General features: G+C 38.4%; 1 protein-coding gene across 1 annotated transcript in view; it reads left to right on the plus strand.

Moving 5' to 3' along the window:
- The window catches only part of ASCC3 (activating signal cointegrator 1 complex subunit 3), a 366,541-nt gene that overhangs the window by 260,928 nt on the left and 78,509 nt on the right, over positions 1–27,104 (plus strand). The window contains exons 33-34 of the mRNA XM_002714874.5: positions 605–737; positions 4,736–4,861. Of these exons, the coding sequence (XP_002714920.2) occupies positions 605–737; positions 4,736–4,861 (259 nt within the window). The remainder of the gene's footprint in view (positions 1–604; positions 738–4,735; positions 4,862–27,104) is intronic.

Genomic DNA, 27,104 nt, shown 5'->3' on the forward strand with positions numbered 1-27,104 from the left:
GCCCAAACACTTGGACCATCTTCCACTGCTTTCCCAGATCATAAGCAGAGAGCTGGATCAGAAGAGGAGCAGATGGAATACAAACCGGCGCCCATATGGGATGCTGGCGCTGCAGGCAAAGGCGTAGTCTGCTACGCCACATGCCAGCCTCTCACTCCTAAATCTTTAGTTACCTCAGAGATTCCTACCATATAAAACAGAAATAATTTTTATACCATAAATGGGAGGAAGGGGAAGCCAAATAGACTCTTTATTCATGGGAAAAATAAGCATGTGACTGATGAAGATATTTTTCTATGTGTTTTTACTTTTTCTTGTTTAATTAAAATACTAATATCTCTTAAACAGTATTTTTAAGCATTTAACCAAAGAATTCCCTTTTGGGAACTCAATTTGCATCATAATTTCTTGCTTATTTAATTACCAATTTTCTGAATAAATTATATTACTTTAGGGAACTTAATAGTAGCATCAGAGATAGAATGTATATTCTTACAGTATTCTGTTTCCTGCGTTATTTCATCATATTGTAGAAGTATACCTAATTGGTAAATAGGCCTTGTGCTACCACATTGCAGCGTCGATCTTGTTCTGTCTTTTGTAGATGTACTCCAGATGATGGGACGTGCTGGGAGGCCTCAGTTTGATGACCAAGGCAAAGCTGTAATTCTGGTTCATGACATAAAGAAAGATTTTTACAAAAAATTTCTTTATGAACCTTTCCCAGTAGAATCAAGGTAAATTTTACTTAATTAATTTAAATAGATTGATTACATAACAAGTTAATGTTTTTCTTTAATACATTTTATCAGATAAAAAAGTCGGTAGTGCTTGTAATGTAAAAGGATAATTTGATCTGTAACTGAATGTAATTATTACTTTAAGACAGCATTCAATAATAATTCCAATTTTTACAGGGAAGTTTTTAAAAGCAGCCTTGTAGAACACTATTCATTCATATTGAATTTGAAGCCAGATGACCTGGGTTAAACTACGGAGTTTGTCATTTACTTACTTTATGTTGAGCAAGTTATTAAATTCCTCAGTTACTTAGTGTACCTGTCTGTAAAATGGAGATTGTAACAATACCAGCTCTTATATGGAGTATTTACAAGTATCAAATGCCTACTGCTGGCAGTAGTGTATGTGGTAAACTAAGTATTTAACAAAGTGTTAATTTGGTGAGAGATTTTTTTTGTATAGTTAATAAATATGTATCTAAAATAAAGGGACATGAGATTAATTCAGAATTACCCCATATTTCTTTGTGGATTAGTAACCACTATTCCTTCTATAAAGTTTTCCCTTATTTGCATGTTTTTAAAGATTTATTTATTTATTGGAAAAGTAGAGTCCTAGAGAGAGATCTCCAATATGCTGGTTTACTCCCCAAATGACTGCAACAGCCAGGGCTGAGTTAGTCTGACGCTAGGAGCCAGGAGCTCCATCCGTGTCTCCCATGTAGATGCAGGGGCCCAAGCATTTGGGCAATCCTCTACTGCCCTCCCAGGTATGTTAACAGGGAGCCAGAAGTGGAGCAGCTGGGACTCAAACCAGCGCCTATGTGGGATGCCTGCACTGCAGGCCACAGCTTTAACCTGCTGAGCCACAGCGCCAGCCCCTTCCCTCATTTTCTGAGCTGAAAATTACCCTTTTCCTCTCAGATTTGTATCATAGTCTTTTCTGTATGCTCTATCTCCTTTACTACAGTCTAATTGCATTGAAGACAGAAGGTGTTTGTGGACTGTACTGCAAATATTAATTGGATTCTTTGTTCTCTTATAACTGCTAAAGCTGATTTTCACCTGGAAAATGTAAAAGAATTAAATGTTATTGGATATGGCTAATACTATGCTAAGAGAACTTTTATAACCTTAAATATATATTTTAAAGAATAGAGATGTAAAGTGAGTGATCTAGGTATCCATGTCAAGAATTTGGAAAAAAGTAACGAATTGAACTCAAATGAAGAAGATAGAAGAGTTAATAGCAAGAATTAGTGAACTGAGAATAAACATACATTAGAAAAAAATTAATGCCAAAATTTTGTTCTTTCAAAAACGTGAATCAAATTGATAAATGTTTAAGTTTGAATATCAAGAATGAAAAGATAGGATAATACAGACCTTAAAATGATAACAAGATATTATGAAAGAATTTATGCAAATAATTATTAAAATTTAGATCAAATGATAAAATTTCTTACTAAAAAACAACTGGGGCCAGCGCTGTGGCACAGCAGGTTAACACCCTGGCCTGAAGTGCCGGCATCCCACATCGGTGCCAGTTCTAGTCCCAGCTGCTCCTCTTCTGATCCAGCTCTCTGCTATGGCCTGGGAAAGCAGTAGAAGATGGCCCAATTCCTTGGGCCCCTGCACCTACGTGGGAGACCCAGAAGAAGCTCCTGGCTCCTGGCTTCAGATCAGTGCAGCTCCGACCATTGCGGGCAATTGGGAAGTAAACCAGCGGATAGAAGATCTCTCTCTTTCTCTCTCTCTCTGCCTCTCCTCTCTGTATAACTCTAACTTTCAAATAAATAAATACATCTTTAAAAAAAAGAAAAAATAAAAAACAGCTAAAGTTAGTCCAAAAGAAATAGAAAATCTGAATAGTCTCTTATCTGTCAAAAGAACTGAATATAAAATTTTAAATTTTTCCACGAAGAAAGATGCTTCACCAGTGACTCCTTCATAATTTTTAAAGAGTAACATTTTACATGAGCTCCTTCTAATAGTAGAGAAGGAGAAATATTTGCCAACTTTTGTGAGAGCAGAATAACATGGATATCAAAACCCAACTGAAAAAAGTAGAAGATAGGAATGTAACAAACCTCTGTCTCATGAATAAAGATGTAGAGATCCTAAACAAAACAAAACAATGAAATCTAGTGATGTACAAAATGAGAAATTACGACCAAGTGCAGTTGTCTCCATAAATACAGTGATTTATTATTTGAAAATAATGAATGCAATGCACTGAATTAACAGAAAAAATGAGAAATCATATGATCATTTCATAAATGTAAAAAAATCATTTGATAAAATCTTGCACACATACATTAAAAAAAAAAAAAAACTCTTACCAAGGAGAAGTATAAGACAATGTCCTTACTCTGATAAAGAATATAAGCAAAAAAAATTGTAAACATTAAATTAATTTTGAAGTATTGAAAGCTTTCCATTTGAGATAGAGAATGATATAAGAATGGTGCTTTTACAACTTAAACATTGTGCTAGAGACTGAAGCCACTGTAGTTAAGCCAGTAAAATAAAGAAAGCTCAAGATATCCTTTTAAGCAAGATATGACTAAAACAGCACAATTGGGGAGTTTTTGGGACATTGGTAATGCCTAATCATAGTGTGGATTATACAACTCTGTTTACATTGTGAGAATTAACGTAGTTGATTTATCAGTAAAATTAACTAAAATATTAAATTTTGTACCTTGATATGATAATTATAAATATTTCATCTATTACAGAATATTCCATAATTTATTCACATCTCTGTTAATGTGCATTTAGAGCATTTCCAGTTTCCCCTGTTTACATGTAATGTTGCACTTAACTATTTTGATTTCCTATCCTCACAGGTAAAAATTTCTTTGGCAAGTCATAATGAAAAAGTAAAATTATTGGGTCATAGTGATTTATTCCAACAAATCTTGCCAGATTGCTCTCTCTGCTACTGGTGAATTCAGTGCAACATATCAAATTCATTTTCACCCAACTTACTAGGACCATTTTTTCATGTCCTTTGCAAAAACTGTTTCTAATACCTGCATATTGTTCCACATATCATTATGCATTAACCTTTTCTTCTGTTACACATTGCTTCTTTTTTTTTTTTGTAGTTTACATGAGTAGCTAAAATGAATATTTTATTATGCCAGCCTTTCAACACATACAATCATCTCTGCATACCCCACAACCCTAATGTAATAGTGTCTTCTGTGACTAAGCACTTAATGTTCATGGAGTGAATGAATGAAATATCTTGACTCATTAATCCATCCTATTATCCCTTTCTTTCTGTATTTCCTGTATTCTATCTCAGTATTTATTCATACTTCCCCCAGTTCTCCATGAGTAGTATTTTCTGTACTTTCTGAGGTATCTCTTCTGTTGCCACCCACTTTTGTGATGTCATCATCACCTCCTGAAAATGCTAGCTGCCTCCCTGTCAGGCATATTTTCCATTCACAGTTTATTTCCCCAAAGTGATTAATAGTAATAAGTACCATCTGTTGGATACTTCCATATGATAGATACTAGTGATTGCTTTCAGCAAATTATTACTATTTATTAACTTGAAGTATTATGTAATTACAGTATTTTTCTGATGTTCTCTCTCTGACTAGTCCACTTTATATTTATGTTCAAATGAAAGAGTAAACACACTTTTTAAAGGAAGATAAGAAAATCAATATATAGTATTTGTTAATAATACATATTTTTGAGTTCCTAATACTAAATAATTTACAGATTATATAAATTGTTTTAATATAATTTAATTTCTCTTCATGGAGAAGAGAAATTGAAACCAAATTCCCATCAAATAATTTGGAATGAATTATTTACAAATTATATAAAATTGTACACAAAATATATAAATTATGCAAAACATTTGTTTTATATCCTGGAACATTAAATCTGAATCTTGACTATGTGATATCCATTTAAATGTGCTTTTTTTAATGTTCTTCTGTGTTTCCTGTGCTTTGTTCACTGCATAGCTTATTAGGAGTGCTTTCTGACCATTTAAATGCAGAGATTGCTGGAGGTACAATAACTTCTAAGCAGGATGCACTGGATTACATCACCTGGACTTATTTTTTCCGACGTCTTATCATGAACCCCAGGTAGGTACCAAGCTTCTTTGAAGAGCAGTTATTTACCTTTCTGTTTTACACTGAAAAGAGATAATTTGAAAGTAATAAACTCCAAATCCAGGTCCTTTCATAAAAGTCAGAACTTCGGACATTCTAAGTATATGAATTTCCCCAGAAAATCAGATGATTTCTTTGCTATGATCATATTATATTATATTATATTATATTATATTATATTGGAAGAGTAATAGTTATGTGTATTTACTACTTAATTTACTTACCTTAGAATATCCTCAGGAGTTTGCTCTATATTTGTAAAACACAACCCCTGCAGTCACTAAGAAATACAAAACTACATGTTAGCATCTGCGCTAGGTGTAGTTGGAATTTAGACACTTGTGAAGTTTTAGGGGGAAAAATTGTGAAGCATTTGTACAGGTTAATCAGAGCCCTACAGAGAAAATCAAGTTGGGATATGGTGGAGTATCTTTTACTCCTGTCAGTAGGTTGGATCTTCATTCAGTACCACATGTTTGTCAGATGTCATAGTAAACTCTTAGGCATAAAGATGTAAATCATCCTGCGTCTCAAGGGCTGATCTTTTGGTATGGGAAAAACATGTATGACATTACAGTGTAAATCATGTCATCTAATAGAATCATATCTAAACCTGTGGGTGTGACAACCTTACCAAAGAGATGACACCTCATCCAAATCTCAACTCAGGAACAGGAGTAGAAAAGGTGGAAGATAACTTCAAGCAGCACAAAGTATTCAATGGAAAAAGTTCCTCAGGGCTTGAAAGAAATGTGTGTTCAGAGAATGTGAAAAAGTTTGATGTAGCAAGAGCTTAAAGAATGTGCAGACAAGAAGACTGTCTTAGCCAGAAAGTAGGCCAAGTGCCAGACAAGACAAAAGGCCTCTGTACCGTGCTGAGGAGTTTACGGTGATCTTACTGACTGATGAGCCATTGAAAGTTTTTAAGCGTGGATTAACATCACTAAATTAAGTTTTGTTTCAATGATTAGAACACTACAATAAGGAGTAAGTTAGATGGGGAGATAATGACAGTCATCCCTCTCTATCTGTAGGGCCTGTCTGTAGGCCTGGTTCCAGGACCACCACAGATACTTGCAGAAGCCCAACTCGCTCATATAAAACGCTATGGTATTTGCATATTACCTGTGCATATCTTCCCATATGCTTTAAACCCTCTGTTGGTTACTTGTAATACTCAACACAATCTAAACACTATTTAAATTAGAAGTTATGTTCTATTGTCAAGGAAAGGATGACAAGGGGGCAATTTCTGTACATGTTCAGTACAGACAGTTTTTTTTCAAGTACTTTCCTTCTGTTACTGGTTGAGTTCACACATGGGAAACCCACAGATGAAGAGGACAAACTGCACAGCCGGAAGGCTTGCTAGAGAGCTGTTTTTGTTGAGGACTTTGAGAGATAACAAGATGAAATAGAAGCAGATTCAAGAACGAGGGACATTCCTGATGTAAGAGAAATATTAAACCCTTGTTAGGTCTTAAAATAGAGAAATCATGATGAAAAAGTTGTTTCTAAATGTTATTAAACCTTGCCTATTGGTACCTTAAAACATTTTTCAGTCAGCATTTCTACTTACATGGATAGGAGTTGACAATATAGTGACATTTTCCCCAGAGCTTCCTCAACTATTAGAGCATCTAGATTACCTATAAAATATAATTTGGGAATATGTCTGAAAAATGAGTGATACAGCCATCCAGTATTGCACATTTACCGTAGTAAATAGATTCCAGAATAGAACTGCGAAGCAGACTTCTCATGTACTCTAATCTCATTTCAAGTTATAGAGCTGGACACTTAAAACAACTTTCTAAAACAGAGTTTTCTGATTCACAACCCAGAACGGTTTCTTGGGAATGGGGCATACAGGGGCTTGATTCATAATGTGATAGAAAGAACTTTGGGCTTGGAGTTCAAACACTGATTCTTGTTTCAGCACTAATAGCCTTTGCTAGCCATGAGACCTCAAGTCAGTTCACCTCTCTGAGCTCACTTTCTTCATCTCAAAAGTGAGTAATGGCCTACCTTCCCCAACTAGGTCATGTTGAATTGGAGGGTGAACCAACGGCAAAGGAAGACCTTGCTCTCTGTCTCTCTTTCTCACTGTCCACTCTGCCTGCCAAAAAAAAATAAAAAAATAAATAAAAAATAAAAAAAAAGGAAATCAAATAAATGATTTAAAACCTTCTGGCTCTGTAGTATGAAGGTCCTAACTAATGGCAGTGAATGAGCTGTTATCCTGAACTCCCTGCCAGTTGTTTTACTGGTCTCCACCTTCCTAAAGAGTCTAGTTTAAGGCCGGTGCTGTGGCTCAATAGGCTGATCCTCCGCCTTGCGGCGCCGGCACATCGGGTTCTAGTCCCGGTCGGGGCACCGGATTCTGTCCCGGTTGCCCCTCTTCCAGGCCAGCTCTCTGCTGTGGCCAGGGAATGCAGTGGAGGATGGCCCAGGTGCTTGGGCCCTGCACCCCATGGGAGACCAGGAGAAGTACCTGGCTCCTGCCTTCGATCAGCACGATGAACCGGTCGCAGCGCACCGGCCGTGTCAGCCACTGGAGGGTGAACCAACGGCAAAGGAAGACCTTTCTCTCTGTCTCTCTCTCTCCCTGTCCATTCTACCTGTCAAAAAAAAAAAAAAAAAAGAGTCTAGTTTAGAGACTCAGAGCCTAAGCATTTCAGTCAGCTTGTCTTATTAGCGCACAAAGGAATAATTCACTTTAGTTTCTAATGCAATCCATACATACACTTTCCTGTGTGTGTAAATCTCCTTTGAAAATGTTTTAAGTTCTTACTAATATTTATTTGTTTATATTTAATAATTTTAAACATGTTGCAATATTCACTTAATATATAAATATTATTAACATTAATCTACATATTTTTCTTGAAAATGGGGATATTGATATCACATAATGTAGGATTCATAACAAGGATCATAAAGTGAGGAATGAACAGTATGTTATTATGTAAGTAGTATAATTCAATGAAGAAAACTTTTATGTGAATGCCAAATAATATGGCATCTTTAATATGTATATGATACTTCCACATATGAGATAAAACAAATGGAATTTGTGTTTTTGTGTTTGGTTGATTTCACTTAGCATAATGATCTACCTCTATTCATTTTGTTGCAAATGTCATGGTTTCATTTTTTTTTTAAGATTTATTTATTTATTTGAAAGAGCTACACAGAGAGAAGGAGAGGCACAGAGAGAGAGAGAGAGAGAGAGAGAGAGATCTTCCAGCCGCTGATTCACTCCCCAGTTGGCCACAATGCCCGGAGCTGTGTCAATCTGAAGCCAGGAACCAGGAGCTTCTTCTGGGACTCCCACTTGGGTGCAAGGGGCCCAAGGATTTGGGCCATCTTCTTCCTTTCCCAGGACATAGCAGAGAACTGGATCGGAAGTAGAGCAGCCAGGACTCAAACTGGCAGCCATATGGAATGCCGGCATTGCAGGCAGTGGCTTTACCCACTACACCACAGTGCTGGCCTCAGGGTTTCATTTTTTTCATGACTAAGTAATATTCCATTGTACATATGTACTAAAATTTTCTTTTCAGTCAGTAACGGACATCTAGGTTGATTCCATCCCATGTGGGTGCAGGAGCCCAAGGACTCAGGCCATCTTCTATTGCTTTCCCAGGCCATAGCAGACAGCTGGATGGAAAGAGTAGCAGACAGGACAAGAACTGGTGCCCACATGAGATGCCAGTGCCACAGGTAGAGGCTTAGCCTGCTACACCACAGCACTGGCCTGGGATAATAACCCTTCTAACTGGAGCGAGATGAAACCTCACTATGGTTTTTTTTTTTTTATGCTTCCTTAATGGCTAGTGAGCCTGAGCATTTTTTCATGTGTCTGTTGGCTGTTTTTATTTCTTCTTTTGAAAGATGTCTATGCCCATTTCTTAATTGGATTGTTTTATTGTTGTTGAATTTCTTGAACTCCTTGTGTAACATACAGAATATATAAGGAGCTAAAGAAATTGTTTTATTTTAAATTTTTTTTTATTTTGAAGGAGTTTCAGAACAAATAAACTGCAAAAAATTGGTACAAATAGGCACTATATACCATCCTCTAAGCTTCCTCATTTTGACATCTTTTCTGACCACAGTATGATTATCAAAATCAGGAAATTGACATTTATACAAACCATTAATTAATCTAGAGGCTTTATTTAGACTTCACCAATTATCATACTAATGTCCCTTTTCCTCCCAAGATCTAGTTTAGTATCCTGAATTGCATTTAGTTCTGCCATCTCTCTGGTTCGTAACATTTCCTTAGTCTCTCTTTGTCATAACCTTGACACTTTTGAAGAGCATTGGCGAGTTATTTTCTAGCATGTCCTTCAATCTGAGTTTGCCTGAAGTTTCCTTATCACTAAATTCAAGTTACATCTTTTGGGCAAGAACATCACAGAAGTAATTTTGTGCTCTTCTTAGTGCATAATACTAAGAAATTCTTCTTTAAATGTCTCTTCTATATTTAAAATATTACCTATATATGAAAGATTTATTAATGTGTTAATCTTACCTACTCTCATCAAGTTTTATTTCTCCACTAGCCTCTCGAATGTTGCCACATGAACATGCCACTATCATTTCAAACTTAGCATATCTAAAATTGAATTAATCTTATGACCATCAAAATCTTTGGGTCCAGTGCTGTGGCACAGCAGGTTAAAGCCCTGGCCTGCATCACCAGCATCCCATATGGGCACCAGTTTGTGTCCTGGCTGCTCCACTTCTGATCCAGATTCCGCTAGTATATCTGGGAAAGCAGAAGATGACCCAAGTCCTAGAGCCAAGACCCTGCACCCACGTGGGAGACCTGGAAGAAGATACTGGCTCTTGGCTTTGTATCAGCTCATCTAGCACTGTTGCAGCCATTTGGGGAGTAAACCAGCAGATGGAAGACTCTCTCTCTCTCTCTCTCTCTTTCTCTCTGTCTCTCTGTCTCTGTGTGTCTGTCTGTCTGTCTGCCACTCTCTATAGCTCTTTCAAATAAATAAAATAGAAGAGTAATTGGCTCCCTCTAAAAATAAATGTTTGTCTTCTTACTTTTATTAGTATTATCATTCGGCATCCACTACCTTGACTTCAAACTCCAAACTTGTTTTTTAATTTTCCTCTCCCTGGCTTCCATAATGCTCCAGCTGCTTAACCTGCTTTAATCTATCCCAAATCTAACCTAATTTGTAAACTGTCAGGGAGTATTGATCAGAAGCTAAATGTACTACATAGCAGGTGGGAACTAGATAAGATTTAGTTAGTAGACACAGAACAGTAAGTCTTTAAATTCAGAGAATGAGCAGGAAACTCTACAGTGTTTACAGTTTCCAGCTAGGAGAGTGAGTTTAGCCAAGAGCACAGTTGGAAGGTCCCATGGAAAGGGAACTGGAATAGGCATCCTTCCCCATTGCTCTGGATACAGACTGCCTGCTATTTAATAATATTATGGTGAGAAAATCCACATGCAACTGTAATATAAACAGTAGTAATTAGGGGCAGAAAAGAAGTTTGGGGAGGCTTAGCATAGCGGACAAAGGATAAAATTCGGGAGGTGTATTTGAGTTATAAATTAAGAAAATTATCCTCAGCCTCTGAACAGATAACTTCTTAAGTATTTGGACACTTAGGTGCCTCCTGTGCCCTCATGGGGAGTCAAGGAGGAATCTTTGTGAATGGGACTCAAAAGGATGTCTTGTATGTGTGTGATTTTTTAAGCTGATTTTATTAATTTGGAAAGCTTAGTTACAAAGGAGGGAGAGATGCAGAGCAAGAGAGAGAGGGAGAGAAAGAGAGATATTCCACCTACTGTTTCACTCCTCAAATGGCCACAATGGCTAGAGCTGTGAAGGTCAAAGCCAGGAGCTTCTTCTGGGTCTCCCACATGGGTTTGGGGGCCCAAAGACTTGGGCCATCCTCTGCTGTTTTCCCAGGCACATTAGCAGGGAGTTGTATCAGAAGTGGAGCAGCAGGTACTCTAATTGGCACCCGTATGAGATGCTGGCAAGTTTGCTTGCTGCCCCAAAGTGGAGTTGGACATCTCCCTCCCCAAAAACTGCTACCATCAGCTAAGCCAGAGTAGTTGAAGGAGATGTTAATCCACTCCACCAATAAGTAAGAGCCTCCCCTCACTTTCTACGTTTGCTAGCATTCTTCTTCCAGCCAGCAGTACCTGCCCTGTAGACAGGTAGACTCTTAATAGTTTTCAGAGCCAAGGCACGTAGATGCATATTGATCAATGCAGCATCAGTTAATTTTCAGGAGGTATTAGTTTATCCACTGTCAGTCATCTATCTCATGGTTCTAATTCCATTAAAAGCCTCCTATATATACTTTGAACCTGGCTGGGTTAAAACTAAGACTATCATTATTATTCTGAGACAGAAACCTATGCCCAGGCTCTTGCCATTTGAGTTCATCATTCTGGAATAGATTCAGCAATAAGTTCTTTTTTAAAAAAGCTGTAACAAATGCGTTGTGTTCTCTTGGGAGTAGCACTAGCATAACTAATCAACTCTAATCTCCGTATAACACTAAGATTTAAACATTTAAAAGTTAAATGCATATTCCTTAATTCTATAAACGTTTATTGAGTGCCTACTATTTTCTATCCACTATTCTAGCCATTTTAATGCTGTATCAGTAAACTAGAGAACAACAAAAAACTTTGCTCCCCATGACACATACATTTTTAAGAGAAATAGGAGATTTAAAAATATATTAGTAGTAAATAAGTACCCTAAGGGGGAAAAAAAAAACAGAGTAAGGAAAATAGAGATATCCAGGAGATGAATAGGAGCAATATAGGGTTTCCAGTATTAAATAAGAAGTCAGTCAGTGTCAACCTTAGTAAAGATGCTGATACTTGGGAAAAGATTTGAAAAAGATTAAGGAAGTTAACTGCATGAATTATCCAAGGAACAGAATCTCAAGGGGAGCAGAAGACGTTTTAAGGCAAGCACGCCTTCTGGAGGAACAATAAGGAAAAGGTGTGAGTGAAGTAAACTATTGCATCAGCAAGGGGAAGCAGCAAGAGATGAAGTTAGGGATGTTGAGGACTAGTGATGGTACAGGTCACCTGGGACCCTATAAACTGGGAAGGGATTTTGACTTTCATGCCAAGTGAAATTAAAACCATTGCCAGTTTGGAGGAGGGGAATGCACGGATCTATTTGTGTCATGAGTCAGTTCAACTGTAATGATAAATGTTACAAATTATTTAAATTGCTCTGTGAAAAATAGAAATTCTCAATTACTTTTTAAAGTACATCTAAGCATAATGTACAAGCAACACATCAAATCAAAATGCTTGAGAAAAAGATTGGAAGAAAGTGTAATAAAGAGTAACAGAAAGCAATAGCCTCAGAATTAAATTCAAACACCAAATTTAGGCAAAAGAAATTTTTTTCAAGGGATGTAGAACAACAGTTCATGCTGGTAAAAGCACAACCATTAAGAAGTTAGAGTAAGTTAACAAATTTGGGAGTGACTAAAAATGGCGTCAAAATATATAAAAACAGAAGCTAATGGAAATCCAGCTAAAACAGTCCAACCAGATTATAGTCCTGTTAAGGAACTTCAACATGTCTGTCAAAAATCAGCATGTCAAGGACATAAATATTTCATAACATAGAAATTTTTGTCTAACAACATCATTGAATTATGTGTGTGTATCTTTGTATGCCTCTAGAACAGAATGTTCAGTACCTGCAAACACTCATAGAAATTTAATTACAAAAATTTCCCATGAACTAGACCACAAAAAGCATCTCGTCATAGTTCAAAGTGCGGAGTTCATCGGGCTGCATTCTCCGTGTTTAACTTGATACAGGTTGAGCATGCTTTATCCAAAATGCTTAGGTCAATAATAGTTTCACATTTTTTCAGATTAGGGGATATTTCATATACATAATATGATATCTTTGGAATGGCACAAATCTACATACAACATTCATTTATATTTCTTATATACCATATACACATGGCTTGAAATTAACTTGATTCACTGTTTTTGTGTGTCTGAGTTTTTATTGTGACCCGTAACATGAGGTGAAATGCATTTTCCACTTATGACACCATGTCAGCATTCAGAAAGTTTCAGATTTTGAAGCATTTCAGACTTTGGGATTAGGGCTATTCAACATGTAAAATAGAAATAAACAAAGAAAATAGAAATAATCAAGAAAAATAAACAAGAAAAAGTTGTTAAAATAAAAAAAAAAAATTGGCTCCTGGCTTCTGGCTGGCCCAACCCTGACTTGCAGGCTTTTGCAGAGTGAACTAGCAGATGGAAGATAGATATGTCACTCTGCCTTTCAAATAAATAAATGAACAGAACCTGTATATATATATATATATATATATATATGCATATGTATATTTATGTATAAACTAGAACTGCACTAAAATAAAAGTATCATGTGACTAATAAGACCAATGAATATAAACTAAAGCACAATTCCAAGATATATTTAAACTTTTACAGGACTAAAAGAAAACATGGGTGCATGAAAATAAAATAAGCATCTCAAGAAACTATTCAAATGGTGAAACACAAATACAGGAAAGGAATCTTTAAAAAATGAAAATTTAAGTCAGTAAAGCAGAAATTACGTTAATAATATTTATTGAATATCTGTTTTACTTGGAATGCTATTTCAAAACTGTAGCACATTTAGTAGACGAAGGGACCAAAGCACAAGGGGATTAAGCCACTTGCCCACAATAGCACAGCTCGCAAGTGCCAGAGGCACCACTGGAATTCCATCTCATTTTCCATCACTGAGCTCGTTATCAGGTCCAGAACTCAAGTATTTCACACTCCCCACCTACTTCTCTTTAGTGTTGTGCTGAAAAATGCACTGTTTATGGAAACCATGCTCTACTAATTCTGAACATACGACACTTTTGTTCTTTTGATGCCCCAAAAACTCAAATTGTCTTCTTCATATAAGATTGATTGATTGATTTAAAAGGTAGAGTTACACAAAGGGGAAGAGACAAAGAGAGAGAATCTTCCATCCTTTGGTTCACTCTCCAAATGACCACAACATCCAGAGCAAGCTCAAGCCAAAACCAAGAACCAAGAGCTTTTTCCAAGTCTCCCGCGTGGTTGGCAGAGTCCCAGACACTTGTGCTGTCTTCTGCTGCTTTTCCCAGTCCATTAGCAGGGAGGTGGATTGAAAGTGAAACGGCCAGGATTTGAACTGGCACCCTTATGGGATGCTGGTGTTGTAGATAGTGACTTGACCTACTACACCACAATACTGGCCCCCACATTGTAAGCTTTAATAACTGTACCTTTACATCTGGGTAAAAATAGACAAAATCTGCATAAATTGTAACAGTTTATATGTTTTCTTTAGCTATGGTGAAGCTCTAACCTACTTTCTGGTTGACTTTTTTTTTTTTTTGAAAGATTTTGTTTATTTATTTGAGAGATAGACTTACAGACAGTAAGAGGGGGAGACAGAGAGAAAGGTCTTCCCTCCGTTGACTCACTCCCCGTATGGCCACCACTGGCCTGCACGCTGCGCCTATCCAAAGGCAGGAGCCAAGCGTCTCCTCCCGGTCTCCCAGGTGGGTGCAGGGGCCCAAGCACTTGGGCCATCCTCCACCGCCCTCCCAGGCCACAGCAGAGAGCCTGAGGGGAAGAGGGGCAGCCAGGACTAGAACCCATGCCCACATGGCATGCCAGCGCCACAGGCGGAGGATTAACCCACTGTGCCAGGGCACCGGCCACTGATTGACTCTTGTTTCAATAATGTGACTGTAAACAATTGTGAGATTTTTGTGGCATAACTGACAAATAAGTTTTAGAGTACAATTAGATGTTTTTGTACATGTACACATTATGGAATGAACAAATCAAGCTAATTAGCATATCCATTGCCTCACATAGTTCTTTGTGGTGAGAGCATTTAAAAGCCCATTTTCTTAGTACTTTTGAGATATATGATACAGTATTATTAACTGCGTGGTTGCAATGCATCATCAGAACTCATTCCTTCTAATTGAATCTCCATGCTATGTGCTGGACATTCTCCCTGTCTTTGCTCACCTCCCATCCACCACTGGCAACCCTTCAGCCTCTGGTCACCAACATCCTGCTCTCCATGAATTCAACATTTCTAAAGGCCACAGCTAAGTGAAATCATGCAATATTTGTCTCTGTATGTCTGACTTATCTCATAATAATTTTTCTAGATTCTCCCATCTGGTTGCAAATGTAAAATTTCATTCTTTTTTGAGACTGTATAGTATTCCATTGTGTACTACATTTTTTGTTTTTAAAAGGCAATTTATTAATATACTAGATTCTCAGAGTCACAGCATAAGCATGATAATTACTGCAACACAGTTCACATGAATTTTCATGTTACAATGATATTAATACAAACAGAACAAATTCCTTGATACAATTCTAAGAATATAATGATACTTCCCTCCCTCCTTCATTCTCTCCCTCTTCCTTCTTTTCTGTTTTCTTCTGTTTTTCTTTCTTTCTTAATTTTTGAGATAACATTTTTAATTTACATTACCATCAAAGGTTTAATACTCCATTAAAGAATTCAAAAAGTAAAAAGACTGTAGTTCAGTGGGAATATAGGCAAGGGCTGTGAACAATAATCAAGCGAAAAGATGTCCATTTCACTCATGTACAGTAAATTTGAAAACAGTCACAGATCATTAAAACCATAGTAGTATATCATTCATAACCATTGAAAAACCACATTTTTTAATCTGTTCATCTGTTGGTGGACACTTGAGTTGTTTCCTTATCTGGGCTATTGTGGATCATACTACAGTAAACAGGAATGCAAGTGTCTGTTTGACATACTGATTTAAGTACCTTTGAATGCATACCCAGGATCGAGGTTGAATCATTCAGATGTCGTTCTATTTTTAGTTAAGGAACCTCCACACTGTATTAGCACTTATTTACATTCCCACAAACCATGCACAAGAGTTCCCATTTCTCTGCATCCTCAGATTGGCTCTTGAGTATAAATTTTTATGATTATCTATATTAAAATCACATTTCCCCAAAGCTAAAAAAAAAAAAACAAGGTCACAACAGTTAACAGAAAGTTATTCCTCCTTAGATTCAGAGTTGGTTAAAGTCTTAGTGAACCAACGGAAGAAAGACCTTTCTCTCTCTCTCTCTGTGGGGAGCAGCTCGGACTAGACTAAGTTACTGGAATTAAGACTTATTCTATGCATCTGCTCTCCTCTGTGGGGAGCAGCTCGGACTAGACTAAGTTACTGGAATTAAGACTTATTCTATGCATCTGCTCTCCTACAATATGGCGCTGGGAGAGGAGAAAACAGCTTCTGCCCAGCTGCCTCCAGTTCAACCAATAAACTGTAGGACTTGCTCCTGATTGGAGGAGAGCAGCGTACTCGGCGTGTGGGCAGCCGAGTTGGGATTGGCGGAGGAGGACTATAAAGGAGGAGAGAGATGGCATGCACCGGGAACATCTAAGAGGAACATCTAAGGGGAACACCTGTGCAGCCCCCGAGAGAGCCGGCCGGCGGTGTGCCACTCCCCCGCGGAAGTGGGGAATGTGGCAGGGGGAACCGCCCTTCCACGGAGGTGGAAGGGACAGCAGCCAACCCGGGAAGAACCAGCAGCAAACCTGGGGAGGGCCGAGCAGACGAAAGAACAGCGCAGGGTCCTGTGTCGTTCCTCCACGAAGACGGGGAGCGACATAATGGTGCCGTGACTCGGATATGAAGCCTAGGCAGGACTTAGTGTCGTTCCTCCATGAAGAGGGGGAACGACATAATGGTGCCGTGACTCGGATAGGAAACTTAGGACGGATATGAAACTTAGGAGGGAGGAAACGGGAAGAAGTGGAAAATACCGGAGAGAGAGACTATCAAAGAGCCTAGGTGCCGGAAGAAGCTATTGAAAGCCTAGGCATAGACTCGGATATGAACTGTGAGAAAGAAGTTAGGATTTAAAGTGAAAGCAAGAAGAAACTTAGACTCAGATACGGACTGCAGGTTGAAAGTGAAAGTGAAACCTATAAGAAACTTAGACTTGGATACGGACTGTGGGGAGAGGCCAGGAGAAATGAGAGGAATATTGTTGGAAGAAAACTTAGGGAAACGTACCGGGTAGAGAAAAATGTTAGGGAGGATGAAGCCGCGAGTGCAGGCCGAGGCGAAGACTTAAGCCACCTTGGAATTCTTCAAGTCACCCCGGGGAGCAAGAGGCGAAGATCTGGAACCAGAGGCAGAGACGTGGGCCGCCAGGTTGGAATTCGCCAGGTTAGTCCGGGGAACTTGGACTGAATGCCGGTGGTGGCGGAAACATTCGCGGAAGCCGCCGCGTGCAGAGAGAGCACGGGGCGTGAATAGATGGGGAACGCCGGGGCTGGCGCGAGGCCGTGGTGCGGGCGCGAAGTGCGTGGAGACCGCGGAGCGTGCGCGCAGAGCCGGGAACCCGCCGGCGGGGCGAGGCGCCGGGAAGCCACGCGGAGCCGTGAAGCTGCCGCGGGGCGAGGCGCCGGGAAGCCGCGCAAAGCCGGGAAGCCGCGCAGATCGGAGAAGCGCGGGCTGAAGCGGCTCAGAGCCGGGAAGCCGCCGAGAAGCAGTCTCGGGGCGGGCGCCGGAAAACCGCGGGGATAAGAGAAACAGAAGTTTTAGAAGTAAAGTGAGAGAAATAGGAATGCTGGAAGATAGAAGTGGAATGGGAGAAATAGGAATGCCCGGAGATAGAGAAATAGAGAAATAGAAAGGCCTCCCTACAACACTGCAATGTGAGAGCTTGGATTCGGTCTGCCTGATTAAGTGAGGCGATGAGCACCTGCGGCGGCTAGCAGCTTATGCGCCGCAGGTCACCGAAGACAGGCACGAATTAACATCAGTAAGGCTTCCCCACAATACAATAATGAGAAAGCTTGGATTCGGTCTGCCTAATTAAGGCGGTAAGCGCCAGCAAGCAGCTCGACCAGAGTATGAGCTGCAGGTCACCGAAGATAGGCACGAACCAACACTAATAAGTCTCCCCCACAAAAAGGCAATGAGAAGGCTTGGATTCGGTTTGCCTGATAGAGCTTGTAAGCCCCTGCAGGCAGAGCAAAGCATGCGCTGCAGGGCACCGAACACAGGCACGCATCAGCGCCTAAAAACCTCCTCACAACATGGCGAAGAGAGGACCCGGATTCGGTTTGCCTGATTGATAGGACTTGTAAGAGCCTGTGGCAACTCTAGCAAGTAGAGCAGAGTGTGTGCTGCGGGACACCTAAGACAGGCGCGTATCAACGCCAAAAAAATAAAAAGAAAGGGGGATCTGTGGGGAGCAGCTCGGACTAGACTAAGTTACTGGAATTAAGACTTATTCTATGCATCTGCTCTCCTCTGTGGGGAGCAGCTCGGACTAGACTAAGTTACTGGAATTAAGACTTATTCTATGCATCTGCTCTCCTACAATATGGCGCTGGGAGAGGAGAAAACAGCTTCTGCCCAGCTGCCTCCAGTTCAACCAATAAACTGTAGGACTTGCTCCTGATTGGAGGAGAGCAGCGTACTCGGCGTGTGGGCAGCCGAGTTGGGATTGGCGGAGGAGGACTATAAAGGAGGAGAGAGATGGCATGCACCGGGAACATCTAAGAGGAACATCTAAGGGGAACACCTGTGCAGCCCCCGAGAGAGCCGGCCGGCGGTGTGCCACTCCCCCGCGGAAGTGGGGAATGTGGCAGGGGGAACCGCCCTTCCACGGAGGTGGAAGGGACAGCAGCCAACCCGGGAAGAACCAGCAGCAAACCTGGGGAGGGCCGAGCAGACGAAAGAACAGCGCAGGGTCCTGTGTCGTTCCTCCACGAAGACGGGGAGCGACATAATGGTGCCGTGACTCGGATATGAAGCCTAGGCAGGACTTAGTGTCGTTCCTCCATGAAGAGGGGGAACGACATCTCTCTCTCTCTCTCACTAACTCTGCCTGGCGGAAAAAAAAAAGGCTCTAAATTCTTGGTTCAAACGAAAGGCCTATTCTATTATTTATTGTTATAATTTTTAAATACTCGCTATCATTCAGTGCCATCAATTAAGATTTAACTTTTCTTGGGTTTTAAGTGTGCATGTGTATGCTTCTCTGCTTGAGACTGAGTTTAATTTAACAATAGAAAAGGAAGACCACTTTCAAAATACAGTCATACTGGATCACATCTGTGCTCATCTAACATTTCCCAAGGTGTATATGTTTATAATTTTGCAATTGTTTAACGCTTTTGTCTCCCTCCCCACCCCCAATACCACAGAGGCAGTAATCATGTCTGTGATGTTCTGAGCTAAAGCTCCAGCACAGGATAGGATCTGACCTGTGGTAAACATTTAAGAAGTGATGACTGACTGACTAAATGAATGACTGGATGAGTAAATGATGTCTAATCTCTTCAGTATCAACCTTGGGCTAGGTGATAAAAGCATGCTGTCCTCAGTGAAAGGTCTCTAGAAGAAGGTGTTCTGAACTGGTTTCCGAATGCCTATAATTAAAGCTTTAAAATATTTTTAGGATACAGTCATAAATAAATAAAGCCTGATTAGCCACTTCAGTTCATCATACTAGTGTAAAACCTGCACCATACCACAGCTAAAGTGCAACTTAGATTAACAAAGATTTCAACCACTGTTCCTGAGTTGCTCACTTTATATCTGTTTGTAGTCCTGTGTGTAGGTGTAGCATGTATGACTTTAAGCAACTACATATATGCATTTAAATACTCAAATATATGTAAACTCATATGCATTAGCTTATTCAAATGTATATAAACACATGTGCTGGTGCTTTCATAAAATATAATATATTCCAAATTGAATTCTGGATTCAATTTGTATGTTCAGTTTTACTCTTTGTTTCCCCCCTGAGAAAGCTTTTAAATATTTCTGGGGCAAAAATGTTTTGGTAGTTTCAGCTGTCCCTGCAGCCACTTTCATTATTTGTGTCATTATTACTGCTGCATAATCTGAACATAAAAAAACATGGTGCTATAACAAATGACTTCCTAGTACTGACAGTTATAGCAGCAGCATTTCAATACTGATGAAAAATTTCCCAGCATGATATCTGGCTAGGTTTACATAAACCAAACAGGAAATGGCTGCCACTATTACATTAAATCCAAACTGTTTGATATAACTTTATCAGTACTTTACGTTACTATAAAATCTCTTTCATTCTCAACTGGTGAAATTTCATCTGTGTTAAGGTTGGAAAACGAGAACTTGAGGTTTTATGTGTTGTAATCTGGTTTCTCATTTGATAAGATCTCTTAAAGATAATTTTTTGAAAAGTCATTTTAGTTTATGATTGTTTGTATTTTATGAACTTTGTAAATTTTTATGATAGGAAGAGGTTTGTTATGACTTTTTCCCAATGGACTGCTAATAGAAGTTAGCTTGTCTAGCCCATGTGCTAGATGCTGTCAGTATTAAACTGCCTTTGACTTTCACTCCTCTCAGGGGACTAGTAATTGTTGTGTTCAAACAGCCTGTAATTGTAATCCCGCTGGCTTTCTCAGTACGCTTCTGGCTATTAGAATCATTAAACAACTCAGCACCTGTTAACAGCATTGTAAATATTCAACCCTGCTTGTGTGCAGGTTGAGTCCAATATAGAGAAATCTTACGAAGCTCAGTCTCATAAATTAGAGGTTCTGACAAGTCAATTATTGTGAAACTGGGTTTCTCTGTGAAATAAATGAAATAGCATGCTGACAAAAAGGTAGGCTGTCTGTTTATGGCAAAGAGAAGATAATGACTTGATGATTCAATGCAGTGAGCATGAAACTACATTGTATCCGTTATCCATAATTAAACAGTTGTTTAAGTTTTCTATTTAAATAACCAGTAAATTATAAATTTTGTACTGTGGAGAGTGCAGCATGAAAACAGACCTTTTTAGTTAGCTGTTGCATGCTTTTTCAAGTTAGCAAAGTGACTATTTACATAAATGATGTGTTGTTTTAAGCTAAATGTTTAGATTTTGCACACACTAGAAATTGTATAATAAATGAAAACTCATTTGACAGGAATAAAGGCCATATTCCTACCAAGACAGATTATATAAATCTCAACTCCATGGTTTATTCACAGAAGAATGTCAGAATTATCTCTCAAAATTTTATGATCTTAAAAAAATTCATTTAAATTTAATTTCATTATTTTATAGTGCCTTGCAAATTATACACCTCATTAAGATGAGGCACTTTTCTAAGGATTTTGAAAGTGTTTACAGTGACATTTGAACCTAAGTCCCAATATTGACAAAGAATAGTACTTGGTAAAGGCCAATGAAGTTCATTTATGTAGATTTTGTATCCTGTTATACATGTCAATAAGAATATTGGTGTGCACATTTAAGAAGCAAAAACTATATTAAAAGTAAATAACATTGAAAGGGTTTTTTTTTTTGTTTTGGTTTTCTTCTCAGAAATGAGTTTTTCAGAAGTTATCTTATGAATACTATTTTAATGGGGTCATCAGATAATTTGTTGTAGTCTTAGAGATATGATTTTAATTGACTTTTTATTTTTGCCAAGTTATTTTACATGTTTAAGAAACATTTACCTGAATATATTGTATCTGAATGAAAGCCACAAATTAATTTTAAAAATATACCAGTAGACGTAAGCCAATTTTAGAATGGATATTAGGCTCTAAAGATACTTCTTGCAAATACAGTGAATATAGTAACCAAAACAATAAGTAGATTTTCTGAAGGACTTCAGATTTGTTATGGAAATTTTTTTTATTTGTGTACATAAATATTATTTATAAGAATACCAGAATTACTCACTAAAGCATAAAGTTGACATTGTGATTATATTTATAGCATAATGACATGGTAATCAGGGGCCACACTGATGAGAATTTTTTCGAATGACCTTATACATTTATAGATAGAAGTAGAAATTTAATTTTTTGTGTTTCATGGTAATACTATTTTCAAAATATAGTCTTTCTGTGATGTTAGTTACATAAAGTATAGTTTGATTCTTACTATACAAATGGTACTACTTACACAGTATCCTGGTACATTTTTACTAGTGTTTTCAATTTAGAAATAACTTTACGAACTGTATATTAATAAAGATAACTGAAAATAGTATTGGAAAATTTAGACCTAGTAAGCCAAAATATTGTGAAATTGAAAGTAAATAACCACTTATGTTGCAGAAAGTTCGATTGTTGAATTTTATTTCTTGGGGGAAAAATCTGAAAGAGAAAATATTTTTATTCATTTGAAAATCACTTCTGATAGATTTCCCTGTTTGCTGGCATACAACTCTTTGTAGTAATTCCTGATGACTCTTTTTATTTCTGTGATGTCTGTTGTTACATACCCTTTTTCATCTCTGATTTTATTGGTTTGGGTCTTTTCTTTTTTTAGTTAGTTGGGCCAATGGTGTGTCAATTTTGTTTATTTTTTCAAAAAGCAGCTCTTCATTTGGCTGATCTTTTGTAATTTTTTTTTTTTTGGATTCAATCCTGTTGATTTCCTCTCTTATTTTAATTATTTCTCTTCTCCTGATAGTTTTGGGTCTGGTTTGCTGCAGTTTTTCTAGGTCCTTGAGATGCGCTGAAAGCTCATTTATTTGGTACCTTTCCAATTTCTTGATATAGGCACCTATTGATATGAACTTTCCTCTTAACACTGCCTTTGCCGTATCCCATAAGTTTTGATATATTGTGTTGTTATCCTCATTTACTTCCAGAAAGTTTTGATTTCTCTTTGATTTCTTCTGTGACCCAGTGTTCATTCAGGAGCATGTTGTTCAATCTCCATGTGTTTGCATATGCTCTAGGGATTCCTGAGTTGCTAATTTCCAGTTTCATTCCGCTGTGGTCTGAGAAGCTGCATGGCATGATTCCAATTCTTTTGAATTTGCTGAGACTTGCTTTATGGCCTCGTATGTGGTCAATCCTAGAGTAGGTTCCAGTACCGCTGAGAAGAATGTAAATTCTATAAGTGTAGGATGAAAAGTTCTGTAGATATCTGATAGAGCCATTTGGGCTATAGTGTCGTTTAAATCTACTGTATCCTTGTTGATCTTCTGTCTGGTTGATCTGTCTATTTCTGAAAGTGGAGTATTGAAGTCCCCCAATACTGTTGTATTGGAGTCTAAGTCTCCCTTTAAGTTCTTTAACATATCGTTTAAATAAACTGGTGCCCTGTAATTATGTGCATATACATTGATAATAGTTACATCTTCCTGTTGAATTGATCCCTTAATCATTATATACTGCCTCTCTTTGTCTCTCTTAACAATTTTTGTGTTAAAGTTTATTTTGTCTGATATTAAGATGGCTACGCCCACTCTTTATTGGTTTCTGTTAGCAGGGAATATCTTTTTCCAACCTTTCACTTTTAGTCTGCATGCATCTTTGTTGGAAAGATGTGTTTCTTGTAAGCAGAAAATAGATGAGTTTTGTTCCTTAATCCACTCAGCCAGTCTGTGTGTTTTAACTGGAGAGTTGAGGCCATTAACATTCAATGTGACTATTGATAAGTAGTAACTTTGCCCTGCCATTTCCCAAAGATATTTCTAATATATGCTTTGAACTTCCTATGATCTTTTGCTGTGAGGTTTTCTTCCTTTACCTTCTTTCTGTATAGATTGCCGTGTTTCTGTGTTTCTGTGTGTAACACATCTTTAAGCATCTTTTGCAGGGCTAGTCGAGTGGTGACAAATTCTTTCAATTTCTGTTTGCTATGAAAGGTCTTTGTTTCACCTTCATTCACAAATGAGAGCTTTGCAGGATATAATATTCTGGGCTGGCAGTTTTTCTCTCTTAGTACGTGGGCTATATCTCGCCATTCCCTCCTAGCCTGTAGGGTTTCTGATGAGAAGTCAACTGTGAGTCTAATTGGAGATCCTCTGAGAGTAAACTGACGTTTCTCTCTTGCACATTTTAGGATCTTTTCTTTATGTTTCACTGTAATGAGTTTGATTACAATGTGTCTTGGTGAAGATCTCTTTTGGTCATATTTATTGGGGGTCCTATGTACTTCCTGTACTTGGATGTCTCTGTCCTTCTCCAAACCTGGGAAGTTTTCTGCTGGTATCTCACTAAAAAGGCCTTCTAATCCTTTCTCCCTCTCCATGCCTTTAGGAACTCCTAGAACCCGAATGTTGAGTTTTTTTTAATAGTATCCTGTAGATTCCCAACAATATTTTTTAGATTTCTGATTTCCTCTTCTTTTCTTTGGCTTGACTGTATACTTTCCTGTACTCTGTCTTTAAGTCCAATATTCTCTCTTCTATCTAACTGATTCTGTTTTTAAGGTTCTCAAATGTGTTTGTCATTTGTTCCATTGAATTCTTCATTTCACTTTGATTTCTCTTCAATGTCTCAATTTCATGCTGTACTAAATTCCTCATTTCATTTTGATTCCTCCTTAAGATTTCATGTTCACGAGAGAGATTTTCTATCCTGTCCAGTATGGATTTCTGTAGTTCATGAATTTGTTTTTGATAACTTCTAAATGTTCTTATCATAAATTTTTTGAAATCTGTGTCTTGCATTTCTTTCAGGCATCTGTCTCATTCATGATCTCTGAATGTCAAGAATTTATATTTGCATCTCTAAAACAAGACATTATTCTTATTAAATACTCCTGCTTAGCCATTTTCCAGAATAAAGAAAATATTTCAATGAATTCTAAAGTAGGTTTTTTGGGGCCAGTGCCATGGCTCACTTGGTTAATCCTCCACCTACGGCACTGGCATCTCATATGGGCACCGGGTTTTAGTCCCAGTTGCTTCTCTTCCAGTCCAGCTCTCTGCTGTGGCCTGGGAGGGCAGTGGAGGATGGCCCAAGTGTTTGGGCTCTTGCACCCACATGGGAGACCAGGAAGAAGCACCTGGCTCCTGGCTTTGGATCAGTGCAGCAATGGCCTTAGCTGCCATTTGGAGAGTGAATCAATGGAAGGAAGACCTTTTTCTCTGTCTCTCTCTCTCTCTCTCTCTTTCTGTCTATGACTCTACCTGTCACCAAAAAAAAAAAAAAAAATAGATAAAGTGGGTTTTTCACTTCCATATATGCCTGGTAAGATACAAATTTAAACTTTAAAAAAAAACTTTCTGTATTTCCATCCACCTGAAACAACAGCATAGCTAGAAAGATTTATCTGCTAATTTATTCCTCTCTTCCTGAAATAGCTAGGGCTGGGCCAGGCCAAAGCCAGGAGCCTAAGACTCCATCAGGGTCTCCCAAGTGGATGGTACTTGAGCCATCATCTGCTACATCCCAGGATCAGAAGTAGAATCTACTTCTGGATCAGAAGTAGCATAATGGGAACTCAAAATGATACTCAGGTATTCGATAGGGCATTGCAAGAGGCAGCTTAATATCTGGTCATGGCTACTTTGCCTAAATTAATAACAGCTGTGTTCAGTAATTATCTCTGCATGATTAATGTTGGTATTTTGGTTTATGACAGTAGCTTTTTAAAGAAATGATTTTCTATGAAATAAAAGCAACTATTCCTTTTTAATGTAAACTTTTATTCCTAAATAAATCGAAGTTCCCTCTTAACAATCCTTATTCAGTAGAATCTGTCTTATTTGGGTGTAGTTACCCATTGCACTAATTGATCTTGCTAATAAAAATATATCCTGGGGGCTGGTGCCATGACATAGCAAGTAAAGCTGTCACCTGCAATGCCAGCATCCCATATGGGTGCCAGTTCAAGTCCCAGCTGCTCCACTTCCAATCTAGTTCTCTGCTATGGCCTGGGAAAGCAATAGAAGATAGCCCAAGTCCTTGGGCCCCCGCACCCACATGGGAGACCCAGAAGAAGCTCCTGGCTCCTGGCTTCAGATCTGCCCAGCTCTGGCCGTTGTGGCCATCTGGGAAGTGAACCAGTGGATGGAACACTTCTGTCTCTCTTTCCCCCTGCCTCTGCCTCTGCCTCTCTAACTCTGCCTTTCAAAGAAATAAATAAATCTTAAATATATATATATATATATATATATATATATATTATGCTGACATGATTTCAGTCCAGCTTTATATATTTTCAAATGTTTTTATATAACTGACCCTAACTCTTTCTTTACGAAAAAAGAAATAACCACAAAGTAGTTGTCCTGACAGTAGTTCATTGCTCACAGGTGATGGTTTCCTTTTATTCTCACCCATTTCAGATTGCTAACACCCTTTTCCCAAGCTGTTGATATCCCCTTCCTAGTCCAGTACAGATGTGAAACTGTCCTCGTAGTTTTAGTGTTGAGAACCTGTTCTCTACAACCACTTTCATTCCTGTTCCTTTATTTGGCTGGGAAAGGCAGAAGTAGAGTATACAGGTTCTCCTCACTGACTCTTCAGTAGAGGAATCACACAGTAGGATGGAAGTCATAGGGGAAATACCACAATACATTGGCATAGACAGATACTTCTTGGGTAAGACTCCAGAAGCACAGTGTAAAGGCAAAATAGATGAATGGGATTACATCAAGATAAGCAAAGGAAACACTCAACAAAGTGAAGAGGCAACTACAGAATGGGAGAAAATATTTGCAAAGTGGTAAAGGATTAATATCCAGAATATGTGAAGAACTCAAGAAACTCAAAATCACAGAACAAACAATCCAGTTAAGAAATGGGCTAATTGGGCCGGTGCTTTTGGTGTATCAGGTAAAGCCATCATCTATGGTGCTGGCTGCTCCACTTCCAATCCAACTCCCTGCTAATGTGCCTGGGAAATCAGCAAAGGATGACCTAAGTGCTTGGGCCCATGCACTCACTTGGGAGACCCACAAGAAGCTGCTAGCTCCTAGCTTCTGGCTTCAGACCCACCCATCTTTGGCCATAGCAGACGTTTGGGTAGTGAACCAAAAGATGGAAGATCTCTCTCTCTCTCTCTCTCTCTCTCTGTAACTGTGCCTTTCACAAAAATAAATAAATCTTTAAAAAAAAATGGGTTAAGGATATTAACAGGCATTTTTCAAAGGATAAAATACAAATAGCTAACAAGCTAACAGACACATGAAAAGATATTCAGCATCACTAGCCACCAGGGAAATACAAATAAAACCATAAATGAGATTTCAGCTTACCTCTGTTAGAATGGCTATCTTCCAAAAAAAATAAATAAATAAAAAATGCTTCTAAGGATGTGGAGGAAAAGGTACCCTAATACACTGTTGGTAGGAATATAACATAGAACAACCATTATGGAAGACAG

The sequence above is a fragment of the Oryctolagus cuniculus genome, chromosome 5, assembly GCF_964237555.1.
Source record: "Oryctolagus cuniculus chromosome 5, mOryCun1.1, whole genome shotgun sequence".
NCBI classification, from domain to species: Eukaryota; Metazoa; Chordata; class Mammalia; order Lagomorpha; family Leporidae; genus Oryctolagus; species Oryctolagus cuniculus.